Here is a 23354-nt window from a genome sequence, read left to right on the forward strand (position 1 = left end):
GACTAGAAAATAATTGTTAGCTGCAATATGAAACTGCCAGCTAAGTTCAGACCAGCTGCTTACTTCTGTTCCTCTGTTTTATACCTGGGACACAAACCTTACCAGGAATTCTACATTTTTACTGCTAGGAGAACTTCTGCCCTGCAGCAATCAACACAGTATATTTGAACTGCTCCTTCTGAGCTGTTTGCACCTTTGTAATTCCTGTTAGCCCACCTGACCAGCCCTGCCACACATGCCTGTGGCCAGAGCCAGCTGGGTTTTATGGCTGTTGTTCTGTGTGGACTCTGAATCATGGCTTCTGTGAGTCAGCCTGTGATACTGAACAGTGTCTGCTTTCAGAGTTTAATACTGAAAGTGGAAGTAGTTGATGTCACTGACACAGTAGTTATATTGTCTGTTATTCCTTCTGAGTAATCTTATTTATTAATTTAGTTTTTAATGAAAGACGTCCCTGCCACATCAGCGCTTTATTCAGTTTGTTCAGGACACTAAGAACAGAACTCATGCAATCTGCTGTGTCCAAAGAGCTGGTGCTCTAGGCTGCTTTTACTTTGGTGTAACCCTCACACCACATATTTGGAATTACTGATAAGACTGTGATTTCAGGGGAATGTTTATCCATATTGCCCCAGATCTACCAACGACTTAGAAGGTGGTACTGCACTTAGGTGAAAGAAAAACCCCTCAGAATTTGGAATTTTATGGAAACCTTTCTTGAAAGGTTTCTATATTTTTCAATTTCAAAAAGTACTTTTCTGATCATGACTTATGTACTAGTTTTATTTCTAACGTTTCAGTCAAAATAATTTCCACATGGCTTCCTGCAGCTATTTTTACACTGGGTGTTTACTAGCAGATTAGGTGAGAGTTGAAGCAAAAAGCATAATAAAGTGCTGTGAAACAACACACTCCTATGAATGTTTCCTCTTATATCCACTGCAAGAGAACAAGTTGTGCTCAACATATCAGAGCATCTTTTACTGATGAAACCACCAGAGTTTAAAAGCGAACTGGTACATTCACCCCTACAAATCATTCATTGTTCTAAATTTAATTCAGCAGTAGTTAAATGGTCAAAGCTGGTCAATACTTTTGTAATTCTATTTTTGAAGACAGAATACTAAAATGCCAATTTTATATCTCAAGACTATTAGCATTGTTTGGGGGTGAATTTCTAATTTTCCACAAAGAGAATAATAATTTAGAAAATCTCATTATGACATGGTTTGTCAGATGTAATATTAAAATCATAAAGCTTAAGAACTGTCTGAATTGTTAGCCAGTGTTCCTTGGGTAGTTCTGCAAAACTCAAAAGAGCTACATTAATTTATACCATCCAGCAATGTGCCTCCATATCCACTTTCAAAGTGTATTTCTAAGACTTGATCCAAAATAACAGGAAGACTGTTTTGGGTTCAATTGGCACACCAGTAATTTTCATCTCACTGCTTTTTCCACCCTGTTTTGGGGTTGAGGGATTTAAAGTGGCAGGAAGACATAAGTTATTTGTTGAAGGTAGATTACTATGTAATTTGGCTCACACAAAAAACACCACTGGTAGTAAAAGCTTGAATATTTTTAAAGCTAAATTCCCCAAATCTCTGTAATGAAACAGCAATCTATGGTTATGAGCTTTTGGACAAATCTGATCTTGGACCAATGGCTTTTAAGTCAAAGATCAACTTGGGGCCAACACCTTCCTCTATCACATTAAGAGCCAGGGGTGTATTTTCAAGAGGACCTTTTCCTCTCAATGTAACAGCACAGCAGCTCCTGGTGATCTCCAGCTCAGTGATATTTTGTGGATACTTCACTAGCATCTATTACAATGCAATAAACACTGTCAGTCAGAGAACTCTTTTAAGATACCTGAATTATGAAAAATAAAATTTAGCACCTATTTGACCACATTGCACTGCTGTTCTTTCTTCTGTCTGGCTTTCTAGATGGGAAATGTATTTTGGAGGACAGGAGATAACAGGACAATGATACAGGTCTTGCCTGTCAGGGAATACTTTAAAGGCACATCTGTGCAAAGAGATATCACATTAGTGATAGCTCAAATGCACCTATATAGAAAAATACCACTTTGTGCCCTAAAAGCAATCACTTTGCATCATTGTATTAAAGCAAAACTCTCCAAGCCAGCAATGAGCAATGCCAGATGCTGATTCTGAACCACAGCTGATTGCCAGATACACTCATGGTCTGGTTCTTCCTTGGCTGCTCTGTACCACTGGACGTGGCAGCTCCTAGACATCTATATTTAATTTCACATCTTTTCCAATAAGGAGTCCTTAATAATTGATGCAATATAAATGGTTAGACCCAGATATCTGCATTAAAAAGACACCTTTTCAGGTCTCAGAAAAACATATTAGTTACACCAATCTTACTTTTCAGTTTTTTATATTTTACTTGTAAAGAGTCATGCAGGAGTAGTAACAACATTTTGTTCCTGTAAAGCACCACCCTTGTGAGAATGCCAAATATAAGGAATAACAGCTCAGGCCTCACACATCTGTGTCAGGCAATAAATGTTTTATCTCAGTTTCAACAAGGAGGAATCAGAAGTTCAGTGATTTACTCAAGGTCACACAGGAAGCCTGACAGTGCTATGAGTCTCAGCTGTCCTTCTCACTATCTTCCTACTAGATAAGCATTGAGAAATGCAGAGATAGAGCACTCAGAAAGAACTACCTATATAAAAGTCCATGAAATAACAATATCTGGTGAGATAGCTGCCAGCCAGGCACTCATATATTAGCAGTAAATCTAGTAAATCTTATTTCTTTAAATGAGTTAGCTGAAGAATTTAAAAGGTAAACACTGATGGCTAGGCAGAGCTTTTGAAAGGCTGGTAATGAGCACCGGTGAAAATCTAAGACCTTGTATGGGAACAGAAAGGTGTATTACCCTAGAAATTCCATTTAAAATTACATGGCTCTGAAAATGGAGAAGAACTTTTCCATTTTTTAGGGAAACTTTCCTAACTAGGAGTGATTATTTAATTTCTTCTGCATGCAGGTGAATCAAAGGATTTTGTTACTGTGAGTTTCCAAAAACCTGCCAACACACATTAAAATAATACAGCTCTTCCTTCAAAATGTCATTAAGCAATGACAAAGTAAAGACTAAGGTGTGTTGATTTCTCTTTCAGTCTCTTTGGAACTGCAATAAAAACATATGCAATTAAACAGCAGATAGCAATGCCACAGATGGGTCTGCAGAGAAGGAAGAGCCCATATCTTGGGAGTCCTACTTCTCACCCATCTGCCAGCAGTAGGCCTTATCACTGCTGGGTGTGGTGCAGAGTATGGCTGTTGTCACATTTTGCCATCGATTCCTCAGGCTGCCATTTCTCAAGCCCCTCTTACCTTGACTGCATAATTGTTGAGGGGATCTTTTGCGTAAGACGCGGGGTAGTAAACGGCATCGCCCGCCTCGCAGCACGGCTTGTCACTGGTGAGCCGGAAATCCGACCAGCTGTCCACCCCGAAGCGCAGCTGGTCCTTCTGCCCCGCCATGAACAAGTCCTCACATTTCAGTGCCAGCTTCTTCAGCGAATCGGCGTGCAGGCTCCGGATTTTCCCCACCACCTCCTCTCTGTTTTCGATGCCTCGATAAAGTGCTTGTCTCTGTGGCTTCTGGACACCTCGGCCCTGCTTGGCCTGTGTGAGGCGCCTCCCCGTCAGGGACTCCATGCTGTTGGAACACCGGTCCTTAATACTGATAGTGGTTAGGCTGGAAACACTGTTGGTTGCTGAGGTGGTTGCCCTCAGTTTCTCTGTTGGCCTGTCCAAGGAATCTCCCGACTCGTTGTCCAGGACCTTGAGCTCCAGGCTGACTGAGGAGCAGGCGCTGCTTGCTTCCCAGTTGGTGTCAATGTCATAGGTGGGATTGGCCATTATGCCAATAATGTTGTTCTCCAGAGCCTGCTTCTGGAGATCTCGGGGAGTTGGCTCTGTGTTAGCTCTCAAAATTGTTTTCTTTGGCAGAGGAGGTGGTGTTGGCTGCAAGTTGTTCACTGTCTCTTGTTCTGCCAGTCCTCCAAAGGCAATGGCATCATCCAAAGCTCCCTTGGGTTGCCTCGGCTGTTTTGGAGGGATCATGGCTGCTCTGGACTGCCCTGTGGAATAAGATAAAAGTAAGAGAAGATTAAAGTACTTCATATGTGCTGCTCCTGTTTGCACTCTGCAAATAAGTTTAAGGGAAAAACCCCCCAAAACCCTGACTAGGACCCACCTCCCCAACATTTCAAAAACCCTAGATACATATATGAAAAGATGAACTAATTAGAAAGTAAATGACCAAATCAGTATTTAATAAGTATCTAATAAGTACAAATAAGTATCTAATTACATCCAGCCAGTTTGATTTGACCTTGGCATACATACTGAAATCAGCTTCAGTGATAGCAGTGCTGCCATTTTACATCCAGCAGATCAATGACAAGAACTGCAAGCAAAAACCAAACATCAATTTGACACTTTGGCCAAGTCCAGTTTCAGCACTTACACCCAGTGTCCTTTAATTTCTTCTGCAGTCAGCTGACTGTGATATTATTCCTTACTTTCTATTCAAATGTGCTAAAACTAAGGGTGGATAAGAGTCCATAAAACAATTGGGAAATGAACTAGACAGGCTGAAATCCTATTTCAGAATGGAACCCAGAAACTGCCAGACACAAATAACACAGTTTACATCCTCTGCTGGTCATATCAGGCAGTCAGGATTGCCCCAGCAGATTCACACGGTGAAATCAAGGAAGTTAAGCCAACTTTCACTCAAGTTGACAAGTGTATTTCCATCAAGAGTAGGATCATATTTTGACAGAAGTAGTTTCTATCCTGCAATTAAAACTCTCATGCCCTCCCTCTGACTAACTTCTCTAATGCATTTCCCTTCCTTACTTGCCATGGGTACCTTTGTTGGCAATATTATATTCAGAGATAACCAGACCTGGCTTCACTCAAGAGATTCCAAATGGCAAGTTTTGTACACACAAGCTTGGAATTTCTGGTTTCAGACAATGTGTGAATCCAGGGAAGATAAACTTCCTGTCATGTGTTTTGGATGGCTTTTATCAAGGGCAATTATGTTTCATAAGTGCCACAGTCCTCGGAAATGCAGAATAAATAAATGAAAATAATATAATGGAGAATAAAAACTAATAAACACAATACAAATGACCAGCTTGCTACTCTGGGACAATTAAACTGTTGTTATTCATATCAACATGAGATCTTTCCAATCAACTGCTATTTTCACAGAAATTATTTTATAAGCTTTCTACCTCTCCTGGGAGGTTCACTGACTATTATGGTAAGGTAGGAATTCTGACAGTTGAAAACAGCAGACCTGAAATGGATACTCTGAATAATTGCAGTGGAGCATCTTTTCCAGTAAGGGAACAGATACTATAACTATTTGACTATTTATAATGTGCTGAATCATAAAATCATTTAGGCTGAAAAGACCTTTAAGGTCAGAGTCCAGCTGTTAACCTAACACTGCTAAGCCCACCAAGTCCTTGTAAGGATTCCTTTAGTCCTCTCCTTAGAGAGAACTAAACTGGAATGGTGAACCAGACTAGGGGGAGCTAAGATTCAGGTCTGAATTACATCACTTCAATCCATAATTAATAATTAACAATAAATGTTAATTATTGTTGGAATTTGCAAAAAGAAATATTAGCTTCCTTTGCAATGTTAAGATATGTTGTTACAGTTTCTATGAACACTACAGAGCCCAAAATCTACATGGCCAGGATGTACCACACCCTGCAATGGTGGCCTAGAATGCTGAAATACACCTCCTAATTTCAGAAGATTAGATAGGATCATATTTTTATATGTATCCACAAACAAAACAGCCTTACACCCTGCCTTCTTTTCTATCATTCCAAGGAGACAACATGCCAAATGAAAGTTCTATCCCTATCTTCTGTTTAAGCTCCAGAAACCCTCAGAAGAGCCTTATGGATTTAACGATAAACCTGGCTATTCCAATGTTTAAAAAACAAAGTTTTGAACAGGAAATTCTATCAATTTTGTACATACCTGATATTCAGGGAAGACAGGCAAATCATTATAAAGGTTTGAAAAAAATGTAACTCTTGGGGGGCTCGGTGGACCCTACTGCTCCTTTGTATTGCAGCAAGTGTTTGCTGTGCTGCAGCATTAAATTCTGGTGCCAGCTGGGCACTACAGGAGCTCTGTCACGAAGCTCCTTTTGCAGAAGTGAAGTGTGGTATGATTCCAAGTCAAAACCAGAATTGCTGTCTGCATGCCAGACACACATCCAGACATCTTTTGCTTAATCCTGAGACAAGTTCATTTCTACTTTGTATCAAATTATTTTACTCATGCAAACATGTGGCCTCTTCCACAATTGCTCACTCTTACAAAATCTGTGACCTATGCACTTCCCCCCAGCAATACTCTGTGCTAAAGATCACTTGCCTGTTTTCTCCTCCTCACCCTGTTCCCCACTCTGCTGAGACAGCCTGACTGCTGGGGTTTGACAGAGACACTATTCAGGAGGCAGTTTGCTAATGTGCCTTGCTTGTGGGGCTTGCTAACCCAGGGATGCACAGGTGTTAGAGGGAAACAAGGAAACAAATTAGAGCAAGATTCACATCCTAAGCAGCAGCAGCAGAAGCCCTCTCCAGGAAAGGTAAGATTTATAACAGTGGTACTGCTCGATTCTCTGATTTTCTGTCTGCTTTAATGGCTCCGTCCTCCAAAAGCCATTCACACAGAGGAGAGTGTTGAGACTGCAACCAGTGTTGCTTTTGCATAGCTACTGGCACTGTGACATCCAAACAGAATTGGAGAAGGTTTTCATAACCAGAAGTTGTTTTTTCAGATGTCTGGAGGGGGTGGCAAGTTCCAGAGAACTGAATGTACAAATCATTCCATAGTTACTGTTTCGAGTACTCTCAGAAAAATGAGTTTGTATAACATGCTATGTTACAGTGTAGTTTCTTCCCACAAGAACAAGTTTTCCATATTGAAATCTAACAATCTGTATTATCCACTTGAAAAGTTTCATGTCTGCACTGTTTCTATGCTGAGTTCTAACAGTGTACATTTCTTTCCTAGCCATTGAGCCAGTCTTTCCAGCTCAGCTTTCCCCAAGCATGGCAGCAAACTACATGGTCCAATTTTTATAAATTCATTACCTAGCAAGAAAAAGGTTGTCTTAAACGTTGTCCCTGTCAAAGGCACAAGGATGTCCTTTTGCATAGAAATACCAGCAGAGCATTAACTTATTTTTCTTGCCTATCCTTTCCTTCTCCCCTTGCATACTTAAACTCATCATTTCCTTACCTACTGCACAGACTCTCCAATATTGCAAGTTCAGCCTGAGCCACACTCTGGGGAGGCAAAATGAAAAGGAAGAACAGGGACAGTATTGGGCTACCACTTTAAGAGACCTTTGAAGTGGATTCCAGACTGCTCTGAGTGACAGAAAAAAAAAATTAACTCTTTAGACAGCAGATTTCTAGAGAGCTTTAAGTAATTTTTCAGTTCAATAATATCTTCTAATGTAGAATCTCACTACACTATTTAAATATCACTGCTTAAGTCTCCAGATGTCATGCAGAGTTCTGAAACTCTGAAAGACCTCTGAGAAAGGCATTTAAATTTAATTTTCCTGGGTAACTGATTTATCATCAGACATTGCATTGCAGCCTATTTATGTTAGCTGCTGAAACTATCAAATCTGACATCACTCCTTAATAAACACTTATCCTGACTGATAAAAATAACCAAACCATGAAAAAACCCACAAATGCATCAAGTGCCTTCCAACCAAGCAAAAGCTACCAGTATGCTTCACAGCCCAAATTCCAATAAATGCTGTCCATGTGTACCACTATTCTATAAAACTGTCTTATGTACAGATTTGCATTAAACCCTGTATTGTGTACACATTTATTGTTAATTTCATAGATAAAAATCTTGCCAGAACGATGATATATGTTAGAGAAAGGAAAGCTAACATTTGTTAAGTAACATTGGTGATGCACCTCCAGTGTCTCAGCAATCATTTGAGACTGGGCACAGGTCTCTTGTGAGATGCAGGTAAGAGGAGCCTTAATTTGTTTTCTTGGTGACTTGTCAGGTCTTGCTGCCCACCCTCCATTACACCATGTTAGACGTTACCTGTGCTAATTATGTATTATACAAAATGCACCAGACTGCTGCTATAATCACTGTCTATCACTGAACTGTCAGTTTTCATCAACAATGATCTCATTATCTTATTTACAACCTGGCTAAAGCACTGTTTTCTGCCTGGTCCAGCTGACTGACTGAAGCAATGCCCTATGGCAGATGCTGTGACTGGGACTTCTTTCCAATGTCAGCAATCACAAAGCCTAGAAATTCTCCTTTTTTCCCCACTTCTTTAGGTGTAAAGAGAAAAACAGCTGATAATGAATGAACCTATTCTTTTTTCAATGGCAGAAATACTATGCTGAGTATATTGAGAATACCTTAATCTACTTACAGCCATGCAAATTCAATCAAGTCAATTTCCCCAACAAATTCAGACAAAGACAGAACAATTTAAAGATTTGTAAAGGAAAGGCTTTGTCTTCCTTATCATCGGTTACAGGGCTTACCTGAATTAACTTCTGTAACAATAAAAGAACCCCTTACAAAAGAAACATCCAGGCCCTCCCTTACACATTTGAACATTTGTTTCTTCATCTTGATTCAAGTGGCAGCCTCTGGATTTTGTTAAATAGTTGAGGTCTCCCTCATCACAGTTCTGCTCACCACATAAGCATCCACACCATGATCAAACCAGACTTTTACTTTGAGAAGCTGAATGGATTCAGATTCTGAATTGGTCCCTATGAAATGCTTACCACAATAGCAGGCATTTGCCAAGCTTTTCTTTAGAGCCTGTGCAATTTTTAAAACATTCTCCTTAAACTGTGGGCACCAAAGCCTGACTGTGACCATAGCAGTCAAGAACCTCTCTCCTCCTACTCAAGTGTCCTCCTATTTCTACAGCCACACCTTATCCTATCATCATAGTAGGATCTCATAAAAGCCCAAATTCTTTTAGGTTGTACCAGATTTCTGGAGGAGAATCCTCTGTTTTGTAAGGCTCGTCTCTTGGAAGGCCAAACCAAATTTAGTTGAGGGCAGTACCTGATATAAACTACTACCTGACTGCAGATGAAAATTTACCAAGGCTTGCAATTATTTCTGTTCATGACATTTCATGTGACATGTCAGAACTGAAGATTAGACATTTATCAAAGTAGAGACATATTATCTGCTTTTTAATAAAAAACACAGAATATGTATCAGATTAGTTTAAAAAGTGAACTTCATGCATTATGCTGCAAATTGAGGTGTTTGTGTGATGTATTTTACAAACTACAAACTGCAGCATGTAGCTCTAATTGCAGCTGAGGCAAGAGTCAAATGTGATGTAATTTCTCATATTATCCTTTCTTCCAGTTTCATATACCAGTATTTGTTAATTCTACAAAAGATAAGATTTTGCTGCCTAGGTGATGCAAGAGGTGAAAACAAGCAGGAATTATTCTCTCTCCCTACCTAGAAATCTCTCTGTTGCCATCTGAATTAGAAAGTGAGGTTGCTTGAATAAAGCAGAAAGCCTTTGAAGGGCAGCCAGGGAGCTCAGTGCCATTTAGGGAAGCATTGCTCCTACCAACAGGCAGCTCTCCCAGCCAGAGGCAGGCAAGCCCCAGAGCTAACTTAACTCTTTCACACCAAAAGGTTACTTTGGAGACAGCAAAGCTCCAAGTCAACTGATGATGAGAAGATTTTGAATAAACTGCAAGGGGTTGACTTTTTTATCGTTTTAAAAAGGAACATTCAAACTTAGGAACAGCACTACTACAGGCCAGGAGTGATGGAAGGGATCTCTTGAGACAGTCAGGCATGGTCAGCTGGAGCAGGTTGTCCAGATCATCTCCAGCTAGGCTGTGAATATCTCCACAGACAGAGATTCTGTAACTCCTGTGGGCAAGCTGTTCCAGTATTAGATGGTATTTTGCTGCATGGGATAAACATGGTACAAGTAGTTCTGATGTAGCTAGACCTTAACTGCTTGGATTCTTTCTGCAATGTCCCTGTCTTCTAAATACAGCAAATATATACAGATATATATCTTGCTAAATTGAAAGTAATTCATGAGATCTCTGAGTAATTCACCATAAAGATACGGATTTTAGTTTTCCTCCTTAGAGGAAAACATCTTGGTAGATGTTGGCATCACACTTGGACAGGGTATTTTTCCTCCTTATGCTTTATAAACAACACCTAACTAATGTTTTAATAGCAGAATGCACTAATAAGCTTGCCACTAATTCGCATTTAAGCAAAAAAAAATGCAACACTTTCACTGAATGTCTAAGGAATGTATGCACCTGAGGGTTTAAAGTTTAGCCCTTGATCCCTGAAACCTGTGTGGACATGCCAAACCCCCTGTAGCTGTGAGCCATTACAGTTTACTCTTAGTCAAATGTTTAATAAATTGCTGTGTTTACAGGATTGGGATGTTTAAAAAAAATGTATTCGGATATCCTGGAATGTAAATAAATGAGAGATTTTGTTGTTCTAGAAAACCTGGCTGTAGGTATCCCTGAATTCACAGTACTGCAAATCAAAATGCTTTAGAAAATTAGGCTGATAATATCGCTACTGTGCATTGGGAGATGCTGCTTTATCTTGTTCCCTGATCTTCCAGAGAAGCCCTGCATGCATGGATCTCTTAAATGAACCAGGAATTCAGTAAGCTTTGAGTAGGACATTCATATCTCATTGGGAAGGAGCAAAAAAACTCTCTGACTAGGATAAGAACAGTTTCAGCCAACAGAAGATGGGTACAAATATTTTAGCAGTTATTGATGCTCTAAAATGTAAAGCCCTATCCCTTGCTAAAGTTTAGAAAAATATTGAATTTCACTTATTCCTTCTAAAGAAATTAGGTAGCTTGCTCTGTATTTTAAACCTCTTTGACAAAAAGTCCTCCAAAGAGATAAAACAATGTTTCTTTTAAAAATCATTTGAGATGTTTTTCACTAAGGGCAATTTAAAAACTGTTTTAAATTACAGGAAAACGAACTTTTGAGTTTGCTGAATCTTCACTTTCTTGGTTATGATATCTGAATGAGACTACAATCTCTATTTTCTGTAAATCAGTATTAATCAGTTAGGCATTAAAAGCTACCCTTATGAAGATGTATTGAGCTGTTCAGAAGAAAAGGCTCCTCACAGCCTGGAAAGGTATCCAAAATCTGATCCAATTCTTGTGTTTTTCTGGGAGAGTCCACTCACCTAAATTGCTGTATGTAGCACTGCAGGTACTCAAATCAGGAGAATTTTGAATTTCTTCTTTCTCCTCCTCCCCCGGTGGCCCATGGGCGGATGAGACGGGGATGACGGAGGCGCTGCCCCCATTGTCCTGCTTCACAAACACGGCTCTGGGGACACGAGGGGACAACTCCTCCAGGGTCGGCTCATCGTGCACTTGACTGAAACAAACACAACAACATCACCTGGAGACCCAAACTGGGCACTGGATCCTGCTGGCAGAATGCCAGCTCAGGCACTGAGTATCTTCAGGAAGGGGAATGAACTGGGAAGGAAGTAAGGTCTGTCAGCCTCCTTTTCTAAGAACAATTATCTACAGTTTTTATTTTCTTTAATGAGAAGAAACAACTTGTGACTGAAGTAGTAACTTGTGACTGAAATAGTAACACGTTAGTTACTATTATCATGATTATAATAATATATATATAATATAAAAATAGTTCATGCCTTTGATATAAAAAGTACAATAAAATGTTTTACAGCTCGACTACCATCAACATCCATATTCATAAATATACAGGCATGATTCTGGGTAAAGTGTGTGGGACTCAGGACAGCAGCAGAGTTTAAAGTGCTTTTTACCAGTGCAAACAATTGTGCCTCGAAAAAATATAGCAAGGGGGATTAAGTCCTGATAAATGCATAAAACTTCAATGATACATTTTCATATACTGATAGGATTTTGAAAATGACACTCAGGGAAACAGACTTCATATAGGCCAATAATCTCTTTCCCATATAAAATTTTCCACCACTAAAATCCATCTGCATTAGGCCAACTGCAAAAGGCACTGAAGACATTCCTCTGTGCCTGCTCTTAGCTATGAAGTTTTAATCAAACTGTGATGACTTACAGCACAGAACTCTGAAACTTGTGCATTCAGTTGGTTTCCATGGATATATTTATTGCAGTATAATTTAAAAATTATGCATTATATGCATGAAAAAAATGTCAAGATTTAATAAAACCCCACAATCATATTGAAAATATAGCAGCAATTATCAATAATATGCCACAAAAACATGTCAGAGCAAAAATATTTCCATGCCTTTATGTTCTCTCACTTGCAGAAACAAATACTCATTACAGGCCAAATCTCAAGAGCGTATGTGCTGCTTGCTAGCTCTCATTACTACAGCCTGATCAAATACAACAGCAAGAATTTGAACTACTTGTGACTTTTGTTAAGGACAGGAGTAACACAATTCCATCAAAAAATGATCAGCACAAAATCATCATGTATCTGTAGAGATAATTATTTTTTTTGTGATAAGGATTTCAAACTTCTACAAAGAGTTAACATAAATGATAGGTATATGTCTATGGCAAAGCCAAAATCCTGCAAGTCCTGGGAAACAATCTTGTAGCAATCCCCAAGTACAAAGATTCAAACATGCCAATGCTCTGCATGACAAGACCCAGGATGGTTCAGTGTGCACATGCTGTTTCTGCTCAGAGTCATGAATTTTAACTGCAGGCTCACACAAACCAAACTCATTAGAACTTGTTAGTAAAAGAGAAAAAATGGTGTAAGTTCAAAAAGATGTAATCTTTAATCAACATTTTTTGTTCAATTTTAGTACCATGCATAGGAATGGCGTGAAGAACATTCCATGTGCCATAAATATATCCACATTAAGAGTTAACCTCGGTAATTTCAGAATAAAGCAGACATAAAATTAAAGCAGTAACAAGGCTCTCAGGATAATTTAACTAAAGACTTGTAGCTACTGTAAATATTATACATACCTGCATTACTCAACAGGAATGTTTTCTTTAAGAAGAAATAGGTTCTAATAGCTTCACTAGTTCTGTCATTGCCACAAACCAGGAATTATCACATCTCAAAGTAACTTTTTAGTATCGCTTGGTGAAGTAAGAACATACTCATTCTCCAAACCAGACACATGCAAGCACATACATTAAACCTAAGCTCAGAAGCATTTTGCCAAAGTAAACCAACAGCTAGAAAGGAAGAAAGAAAAAAATACCAACTCACCCACTGTACTCACTCACACAATTCCCCATTAAAGGAAATTCTTTCAGGGCCTTCTTGAGTCTTTTAATCATGTCTTGAAACTCTGGCGAGCCATTGATTCCACAGTGTTCTGGTGTGCTACAAGTTGTGCAAGCTGTGAGCAAGAGGGCTGAACTCTGCACAGAGTGATACACCTACTGCACCTTAGTGTTTACCTTCGGGGGCTGGGCCCTGCCAAGGCCCCGGGAAGCCAGGCACATCCAGCCCTGCCTTCTTAACTCCTGCACTGCCTCCCCGCAGGGATCCAGGGCACGGCTGCTGCATCACTGCTCTGGAATGATGCCTATGGCCTTACTCATGGCTACTGCTCCGGGAAAAGCAAGCTCAACTCTCAAAGAGGAGTTTTAGGAAGTAACACTAAGCTATTGTTAAGAGAGTATCTCAAATCTGTATTCAGTGCCTCAAAAGAATACATTTTAAACCACAGCAATTAGAGGTCAGGTCATGAAATCCGTGGGGAAATGCTTCCCAGTATCTTAACGCCGAGGACAGAGAGATCAAGCTTATGTACACAGTGCAAATGTCAACCCCCCTGCCAGTGGTGCTGGCACGACACAGGAGGAATAAAAGTGAGAACCATCCTCACTCAGGGAGCTGCAAGAACCAAATCCTCAGCTGCTTTGTGAACTAAACAGTTAAAATGACTGTTTTTTCAAGGAAAGAGAAGCAGCTGATAAACAGGCAGTTCTCTCAGATTAGAACCATTAAAGCCTGATTTTGTATAACTTTCTATCTGCTTGTCGGTAGCAAGTCATACTTAAAGCTATCTCCTTATTTGGGATATTTATAGATATTTTGCCAGGATGGATTCTTTGATGCCTTGCATAAGAGCACATATTTAGCATCTACCATAGTGGGCACAGCCTCCTCTGCCCAAGTCTTTTTCTCTTCCCTTTTTTATTTCAAAAACAAACTTCACAGAAATTAATTATCTTAGAGAACTCTGCTCCTTGGGCACAAGTGGCTGAAGCTAAACAACTATTCAGTTAGTGGAGGAAGCAGCTCTCTGCATGCAGAGAACGTGTTTGTTTTCCCAAAGAGATGAGATTATGTGAAGCAAAAAAAGCTTGCCATAAAAATGACTGTCCTTCAGACAACACCCCACTGAATTCAAATACTGGTCACTCACGTGTGCACAGGCTCAAAACTGTTTTAAAAGCGTCACTTTTCTGCAGGGACAAATGCCTGTAAGTCTTTCCTTCAGGCTCTACTCCTCCACAGTTTTTGGAGGATAGCCAGAAGATTATGTGGTCTAAGTTGCCTCGGTTTTTTGGGAACAGCAGGATCCAGAAAGCTGCCTGTTTATTAGTGTGTTAATTTTGGTGAGGAATCAGCTCTTGTGTGACCTGTGTTCTCCTCTATTCAGAGCATGCCTGCTCAATTAAAGTGATTAATAAACAGCAATGAATATGAGGGAGATTAAGAGGAATGCTTATAAGAAGTGATTGTGAGAGTGTATTCCTGAATTAGGGTCAGATCCAGAGGTCAAGGTGAGGGAACACGGTTCTGTACAAGACAGCACATAAATCCCAGTGGCAGGAATTAGTGACAGAAACAGAGAAAAGCTGATGTGGCCTTGGAGCCAGCACAGACTCTGATCTCCTCCCTGAGTGGACGTCAGCACAGCAGCGATCAGTGGCAGCTGTACAGTTGGAGATGACAAGGAAGAGGACTTCATTTTACACACACAAAAAACCAAGTGTGTAGCTATATTAGTTTCAAAGAGAGCGCTTTGAGATGCCCTCAGGCACTGCACTTTTAAGCTAATAAAGCCAATATAAAGCCTGAACTGACTGAATAACGCTTGAGGAAAAATGCAGAGGTTAATGGCTTGAGGGAGGTCAGAGGCCACCTTACCCAGGAACTTCTCTCTGCTCACAACACTGACCACTTTATTCCTGCAAAACACTGAGCAGAGACAACCAGTGCCCAGGTTTCAGTCAGAGGGCACTATGGATACAGAAAACATTCCAGTGGCTCCTGCAGTTCAGTCCCTCCTCGCCACACAAATTGTCACTGAAGAGAAAGTGAAACAAACTTCTCCAATGACAACCTGAAACAGCTAAGCCCTTAAATTCATTCCTAATTCTGATTATGAGAAGCTGGCTTAGTCCTGAAGCTTGAGAATTTTTTTTTTGTTTAGATCTTGTATAATGCGATGTTTGCACGGATAAAGGGAGTACACTTGATAATCCAGTAAAGACATCCTGCTAAGCTCTTTAGTGTCACTGAAACTTAATGGCAATGAGTTTCACAGATTAACTGTGCATTATAAAGAAGGTATTTTTCTTTACTCATTTTAGGTTCTCAGTCTTTCCATTTTATGGACTGTATTAGAGGAGTTAAGAACAGTAATACGTGACTTACCATTTCTTAATCTAAATTTATAAAATAATGAATGGTAATGTCCCTTCTACTTGGATCTTTAACAGTCCTTGGTGTTTACAAGTTCTCACATAAAGCGTTACTGAACTTATTGCTTAATGCACACAGAATTTCCAATTCTGTTAAAATTGAAGAATGTTCTAGAGAAAAATCTCACAGGTTTTTCATTGATGATATGTTAAAAGATATCTAGTTAATACTTTTAAAGGCACTGCTAAGCACTGCTGAGTAAGGTAGATAAAGCTTGCTCATCTTTACTAGATAAGTAAAGCCCTAACATGTTTTTGACAAGAAGGAAGAGCTGATTCACCTCAAATTTTCAGGGAGAATTTCTCTCATTTCAGTAGACTTGCTCAAGCAAGGAATTTCTTTTCATCTATAACATCTTTAAATTCTCATCAATTTACTCAAGCTGTACCTAAAAGGTTCTGGGTTCATGTCAGAACCTTACCCTAAGAGTTACACCAGAAGCCCTTGAAACTGGGAGGACTGTGTTTTAAACAGAGCCCTACTGTGATCTCACAGATTTTGTTATCTTCCCAAGCAGTTTCTGAAGCAGCTGTGGAATCTGCAGGACTGGATCAGTAACAATGCAGAAGTGGAATGTGGCAGTGGTGGTTATTCCTGCCTGTCTCTGGATGGAATCCTAATCTTAATGTATGACTACATTTTTGAGGAACAGTGATTCCCATTGTTTCTACTGAGTGATCCATCAAAACACTCATATTCCTCTATACAGAGCTCAGATCTATCAGTTATGAGCTCAAATCCCTTTGCAAGAATTAACACAATCTTAGGAATTAGATTGGTGATCACAAATTTAGCTATGAAGAAATTCTTCCTTATCTGAACCAGAACAAAATCAATATACAGACCTCACTACCTAAAGGAAGTATTTCAGGAAAAACAGAGTTTTATATTCACTTCACCCACGACTGGCCCAAAGATCCCATAAAGAAAAGTTATGGCTGACTTGCAGCTGTGAAAGGAAACTCTTGAGTTTAACCTGTAACTGAAATGGAGATGGCTGTGCCCAGATCAATTAGTTCAGCTCTGATGTGCTTTATGAAGACAGCCAAGGAAGCAGCAGGACTCTGCTGCACTTTGCTTTTAGGAAATGTCTCCATCTAACAAGTTGCTGCTGGGTATGAGCAGTGATGTCTCAATGAAGGAGAGGAGAAGCCTTTATCTTGTGATACTCCAATAGGAACAGTCTGATCCATAAGATAACTGAGTCTTTGAAGGAACTTTTTATTCAGCTTGTGATGAGTGGATTGCACGCTGTGCTGTATCACCTTCATCAATTACAGTGACTCAGGCCAGAAATATCATGTTATCTTTTGGTCAATTTTAGGTTTTGCACATGAGAACAACTGCTGCTTCATGAACTAAAGGTGTTCTCATTCTAACTAATGATAAAACTGACATGACTGCTGATTTTTAGCAAAAATTTATCTATCTACAAATTTTTGATAAATGTAACATCATTATTTGCTAGCTCATTTTGAACCAGTGTATGTGCATCCTGCCATTAAACAGAAACAATCACACTGAGAAACCAAAACCATTCCTTTGTACAACAGAGAGAGAATTTTCAGTTTTCTGAAAAACTGATTGTTTTTGCAAGTGCTGCTCAAAGGAAAAACTGACCTTTCTAGTGATAACTTGAAATACCTTCAGCCCTTTTGTGGCTGTGTTATCAATCTTTAGCAACTTTGTAATCCGTTGCAAAGTAAGGAAATACTGTATCTTCATTTAATTTAGTTTCAAGACCCCCCAGTAATCGGACATTTTTAAAGCTTATCTTATTTTCCAGGTCATCAGTTTGTTTTTTCAGAGCGCTTGCTGTTCTTGGCATAGGGAAGTGTCCTGTTCACTGATTGCTATCTTCAGGTCATCCATTCTCCTCTCAGCCTCTGCAGGCTGAACTGAACATTCTGAACATTTTTTTAATGCACATATTTCAGCCTGAATTACAACTAACCTTGTACTAATACTTGGAGGGTTAACATAAAACAAGTGTAGCCTCTCATCAGTTATGCCTCCTGCTTGTGCAAAAATGGCATTTAGAAATCCCGATTCTCACCCACCAGGATATTAAAAACAAACGCCAAACTCCTTAAAGAACAATAAAAACCTTAAATTTTGTGGCATTATAAGGTTTTACATGGTCTCATTGACAACATTAAAAAGTATCAAAAAACCCTAAATAACTCAAGGCACCAGGAATATAAGAACTGAAGCATAAAGCTACCCACTGCCCAGTGCTCCCACAACTCAGCACCTCAGTGTATATTCTTTGAAATTTGTAGAAACCAGGGAACAATATTGTCAGAAAGAAGAAATTCTAATTCTAACATTTGGAAAATTCCAGTTTTCACTGGGGAAAATTCTGAGGTATGGTTTTAACCAACATCATTGTGAGCTGAAGAAAACTAAAGAGTGAACAATGCTTTTTACAGTGAGTGAGTGAGTGAGAAATCAGTGACCCACTGCCTTCAAAAGGAAGGGCAGAGGGAATGGCAGCTGCAGTGCAAGAACAGGACACGTTCCACCAGCACCATCTCCAGGGCAGTGCAAGAATGCCTGACAGGCTGTTCCTGCCCTCTCACCACCCAGAGCAGCAGCTGCTCCTTCCTGCCCCATCCCCTGATGTAGCTGAACAGTGACTGCAAAGTTCCCTCTCACTGGGATCTCTGCCCTGCAATCTCCTGATGGCACTACAACCAAAATCAACCTCACTTTCTCCAGCTTCGCCCAGAGACAGGAGAAAAAGACAGGTTCAGCAAAGGGGGTTGAATGCACAAACTCCTGCAGTACTTTAACTTGCCCTCTGAAGGTAGCTACTTCTCACCAATTCATTTAGGGTAAATCCAGAGACCTCACTGCTGTCAAGGGTTATTCTAGCACTTTTCTTCTATAGACAATGGAGAAAGAAAACCAAGTTATTTTACTTTAGGATGAATGGCAGTCAGTTTATGGTAAGCTCTAACTATGCTCACACAGAGATTTCTATTAAGTTAAAACTGATTTTAGCTAGAAACCATAGCAGTTTTCTTGTATAGAATATGGAGAAAGAAAACCAAAACACACTGCCATGATACATTTTCTGGGGCTCACACATCACAAAATTTTTGATTTCCTCCCATTAGGTTGTTGCTATAATGAAATAAATAATTTGAGGCTACTTTGGAATTGGTTTGTGTAATAACATTGGAAGACAAATTCGAACACATCCACAGCTGTTGGATCCATGTTGGTCCAGCACTCAGGGAATTTTACTCTGCCCACATGACTGACTGCAACTGATGGGATCAGCTCCTACTGGAACCAATATTGTCAGGGGACAAAGCACAGTCACTGCTAAAGGCCTTGCAAGACAGAGGTAACACTACTCTGCACGTACCCTAATTCTGTTACTCCTTTTTTACAAGGTTGATTTTGGGAGTGCTGCAGTGATGTTGCAGTGTGGTTAATTAACATCTGTTGGAATTCTTGGGCATGTGAGGTAAAGTTAGCATAGCACCTTCCATGAACCACAGATCTTTTAATTTCTATTGCACTTCTCAGTAGTTGCCTTCTATTTCTGCTGAGAAATTCTGAAGTTTCCCATAACACAGAAATACTTTCTTAAAGTAAAAATTCAAGAAAAAGGATCTGATTCAATGGAACATGGCTATTGTGACATATTAGTGAGCCTGCAAGACAAACTCTAAATATTGGGTACACCTTCTAGTAAATATTTTACATCTTTTCTGGTATCTAACGTAACAGAAAGATTTTAAAATACATTCCTCATTACCTAAAATAAATGTATTTTGAAAAAACTGCATTAATGTAATAAAACTCCTTAGTGTCTCCCTTTTCAGCAGCATATACAGAACAGTTCACAACTAAGTAAGTGACTAAAACAGCTGAGTGGTACCTGGAGATTTTCTTGGGAGCCTGAGGTGGTGAGGAATGGCTTGTTATGTTCTGTCCTGAGCTCTCTGGAGGCTTTTCCTGCATTTCTACCTTGTCTTTTGCCAGCGCCTCTGTGATGGCAGACTCCACCCCACCCTGGTGTGGGAGCTCAGCCCTCGGCTCCGCTTGTGCCGGGTCACACCTGTACATGAAAACGATCGACGGCTTCTCGCTGGAGTCCGACTTGGCCTCGCTGAACCAGTGGTGTCGCTGCACTGGAGGAGGGGGCAGCATGTGTATAACAGTTCCATCCAGACCCACCAACTTCCCTTTCTCCCTGTCTTTCTCTCTTTCTTCCTCATCATCAGCTTTCCTGCGGCGGAAGAAGCTCTTGAACGATATCCAGCGTTTGGGTTTGGCGTCGGGACGCCGCCCCTCTGAGTGCAGGATGGACTCGGCCTCCGTCGACCTGGTGGGGCTGTTGGGTTTGGCCCAATTGCTGAAATGCCTTTGCAGCAAGTTACTGGCATGGTAGGGAGAGGAGGTGGAGCGTGGAGGGGGGAATGGCGGTGCCTGCTCTGCCTGGGGACTCGTGGCACTCGGAGTGGCTCGCGCTGGCTTTGGAGAGGGAGTGGCAGCTGGATGTGAAAGCGGATCTTTCTGCATTTTAATGGCAGTGCTTTCGGTCTTGGAGGGCTCCACTTCAGGCTGTGATGTAAACAGAGATTTGGGTCGTACCAGGGTGTTTTTAGTAGCATCTCCCTCAGGGGGTAAGGAATACAGCTCTTCTACACTGCAGGACTTGGGAGCAGACTGAGGTGTTTCTGGAGGAGACTGCGGAGGCTGGATGGAAGCCACAATCTGTGAGAGCACTGTGCTTGCGTTCTCTCTGCCGCTGCTGCTGCCAACAGAACCATCCGGGGTCACGTCTGGTTTTGCTGCAGGCTCTTGCAGTGCCTTTTGAACTCTAGATGGGGAGCTGTGGTCAGCACTGTGACTTCTCTGTGGGGATATCTGGCTTTTACTGAGGCAGCTGTTGAACTCTTGCACCTTTTGAGCCACAGAGCCCAGCCTGCACTCAGAGCTATTGGCCATCCCCTTCGCTTGGGGCAACTCAGTGGGTCTGCTGCCTATGGCTTCGGTCTCTTTACTTTCAGTTTCTATTTCTTCATAGGTATGGCTTATCACACTTGTAGTTTTATCTTTGATGGACAGCTCCCCACTGGTCCCTAGAAAACTTTTATAGATTGCCAGGTTATCATATGCATTTGGATTGATTACAATAGGAACTTTAATAGCATTTTTGGAACTCTTAGCGTAAGTGGGCTCATCATGAATGATAATAGGAAAAGGTGGCATGCCAGCATTGTTGTAACTGTTGAATTTTATCTCAGACAAATTAGGAGACTTAACTGGGATAGTTTTTGAAGAAATGTTCGTAGCTGTAGGTGAAGTAGGAGCTGACTTGTGGCTTGTCTTCCTGGGAGGAACGGAAGGTCCTGAGCTGTTTCCAATCAGTTCTACCTTAGGTATCTTCTGTCTTGGGCTGGTGCTAGAAGTCCACACTTCTTGGTATCTGATCGCGCTGGATTTTTTCAGATCAGAGCGTACGCATACAGGTGATGCTGCAGAGGATACAGTAGGTGTGCCTGGGGTTACTGGTGAGCTTGGGTTAGATGATGCCTTTTTGGTTTCTGAGGTTCCAGTCTGATTCTCTTTACATTCACTGGTCATGGCAGCTGATACATCCACTACGGTGTATGGCTTGCACACTGGCTGTTCCATATTCACCACCCTGTAAGGTTTAGCTTGCTCCTCCACAGGCACCAAATTAATAGTTACAGCTTGACCAGCAACATCTGAAGAACTTTTTTTCTCCTGGGTTTCAGTCTGCACAGCAATTTTGCCATCCTTCTCCTCCAGGCGAAGCGCAAGGACTGCCTTATGAGTTTCCAGACTTTTCAGAGCATTTCTGGGTGCTTTTGGCACATCCTTCACTTGCTGATTGTCACAAAGACTTTCATATTCTGGTTCAATCACTTTCAGGTCCTGAGGAGTGCTAGGAGATAACCCTCCATTACAGAGCTTCTGGGAAGAACTGCTGGCTGTCCCAGAACGAGACTCTTCTGTCAAAGAAGAATCGGGAGATGTAGAATCAGAAGATACCATGCTTTGCATGCTCTCCTGCCCATAAAGAATCACAGTCTCTTCCCCATAACCATTTAAAATTTCATCATAACTGTCATCATAATCCACTGCACAGATCCGCTGGAGAGACTTGTTCCGAAGGGGCACGGTATTCCATTTTTTGTCAACACAGAACGGAACAGGAGACAGGGTGTTAGCTCTGAAATTAGCGAAGCGAGGTTGGCCCCTCATGCGGATTTCCATTGCTAACAACTCTTCATCACTTTCATCCCAGCTCTCGTGCTCTTCCTGCATGCTGCCAAAAAACGTGTCATCCTCACTCTCATCTCCACTAGAGAACTCTGGATAACAGAAACGTCCACCTTCATTACTTATGACTTCAGTGCTTCCACTCAGAATAACGTGCTTACTCTGTGAATCCTTCATTCCGCCCACCATGCAGCTCGGGGGGATCTTCCTTTCTAACGATTTTTTGTAACAATTATTTATCCTTCCCAAGAAGGTTTCTCTTGAGTTTGTTTCATTTCCAGTGAGCTGAGGTGTGGTATCCAAACCCGCAATCTCCTTCAAAACTTCTGTCAGTCCATTATTATTGTTATTTGGTATCTTACCCACGCCCTCGCTGTTGCCGTAAGGCCTAGGAACATGGCTGTAACCTTCGATCTCCTCCTCATTATTATTGTTCAGTGGTTTTTTGTTCAAGACCGCCTTGTTGCGGTTCCACCCCGCAGGCAGGGGTTTGTTCTCGCACTGCTCCAGCGTGGTGAGCTCCCCACACAGCCCATCTGCCACCATCATGGTGGGTTTCACAGCTATCGTGGGCTTCTTGGCCACGGGCGGGCGGAAGCTGCCGCTGTTCCTCCCACGCTGGCTGTTGCTTTGGTTTGCATTGGGTTTCAGATTTCCATGCGAGAGGGGCTTTTTTTCCGACACTGGGGGTAACTGGTGCAAGCTCTTGGGCTTGAAGCAGTTCTTACATTCACCGGGTTTCCAGACGTGCTCAGTGAAAGTGTTGCAAGCGGACATTTTCCCAGAGCTCTGCGTCTGCCGTGCTGCTCAGTGCATGGTAGGAGTCTCATCCATGGGGTTCCACTCTGCTCACATAGTACAGACACTTCCTTGAGCAGCGATCATGCTGGAAGAACACAAAACAGAAAGAGGATGAGAAAGTGGAAAAATCTGCTTGATCATTATATTTTCCACACTAGGGACAATGATTGGAGGGAGCAAGGAGCCTTTTGCTGACATCTTCATTTATAAAACTATATGTTTAAACCGAAATGCAAAACCAAATTGCAACTACCATTCTTCTTATGCATAAAGAATTAAAACTTTGGCAGCTAAGCCCTATGTTACTTAAAGCAGAGAGAGGAGAAAATGGCAATGACTTAGAATTTCGAGTAATTCTCCTGACTAGTTCAGGACCATTGACCTTTAATTTTCTCCAATAAAACAAATGCAGGAAGAGGATATAAACTCGAAGATTACCACACATTATGCTTTCACC

The 23354-nt window shown here is 41.0% G+C and overlaps 1 protein-coding gene and 1 long non-coding RNA gene across 5 annotated transcripts in view; one reads left to right on the forward strand and one right to left on the reverse strand.

The window, feature by feature from the left end:
* PEAK1 (pseudopodium enriched atypical kinase 1) overlaps positions 1 to 23354 on the reverse strand; it is a 110089-nt gene that overhangs the window by 12784 nt on the left and 73951 nt on the right. For 3 of the 4 annotated variants that reach the window (XM_058846532.1, XM_058846533.1, XM_058846534.1), the window contains 4 exons: positions 19722 to 22982; positions 13373 to 13489; positions 11337 to 11533; positions 3381 to 4132 (listed from right to left, as the gene is read on the reverse strand). In XM_058846532.1, the coding sequence (XP_058702515.1) occupies positions 3381 to 4132; positions 11337 to 11533; positions 13373 to 13489; positions 19722 to 22873 (4218 nt within the window). In that variant the 5' untranslated portion in view covers positions 22874 to 22982. The remainder of the gene's footprint in view (positions 1 to 3380; positions 4133 to 11336; positions 11534 to 13372; positions 13490 to 19721; positions 22983 to 23354) is intronic. The other variant, XM_058846535.1, reaches the window with a different exon arrangement.
* LOC131582927 (uncharacterized) overlaps positions 6563 to 23354 on the forward strand; it is a 48616-nt gene continuing 31824 nt past the window's right edge. The window contains exon 1 of the long non-coding RNA XR_009278415.1: positions 6563 to 6681. This is a non-coding gene — a long non-coding RNA (uncharacterized LOC131582927). The remainder of the gene's footprint in view (positions 6682 to 23354) is intronic.

This window comes from Poecile atricapillus, chromosome 11 (genome assembly GCF_030490865.1).
Source record: "Poecile atricapillus isolate bPoeAtr1 chromosome 11, bPoeAtr1.hap1, whole genome shotgun sequence".
Taxonomy (NCBI): Eukaryota; Metazoa; Chordata; class Aves; order Passeriformes; family Paridae; genus Poecile; species Poecile atricapillus.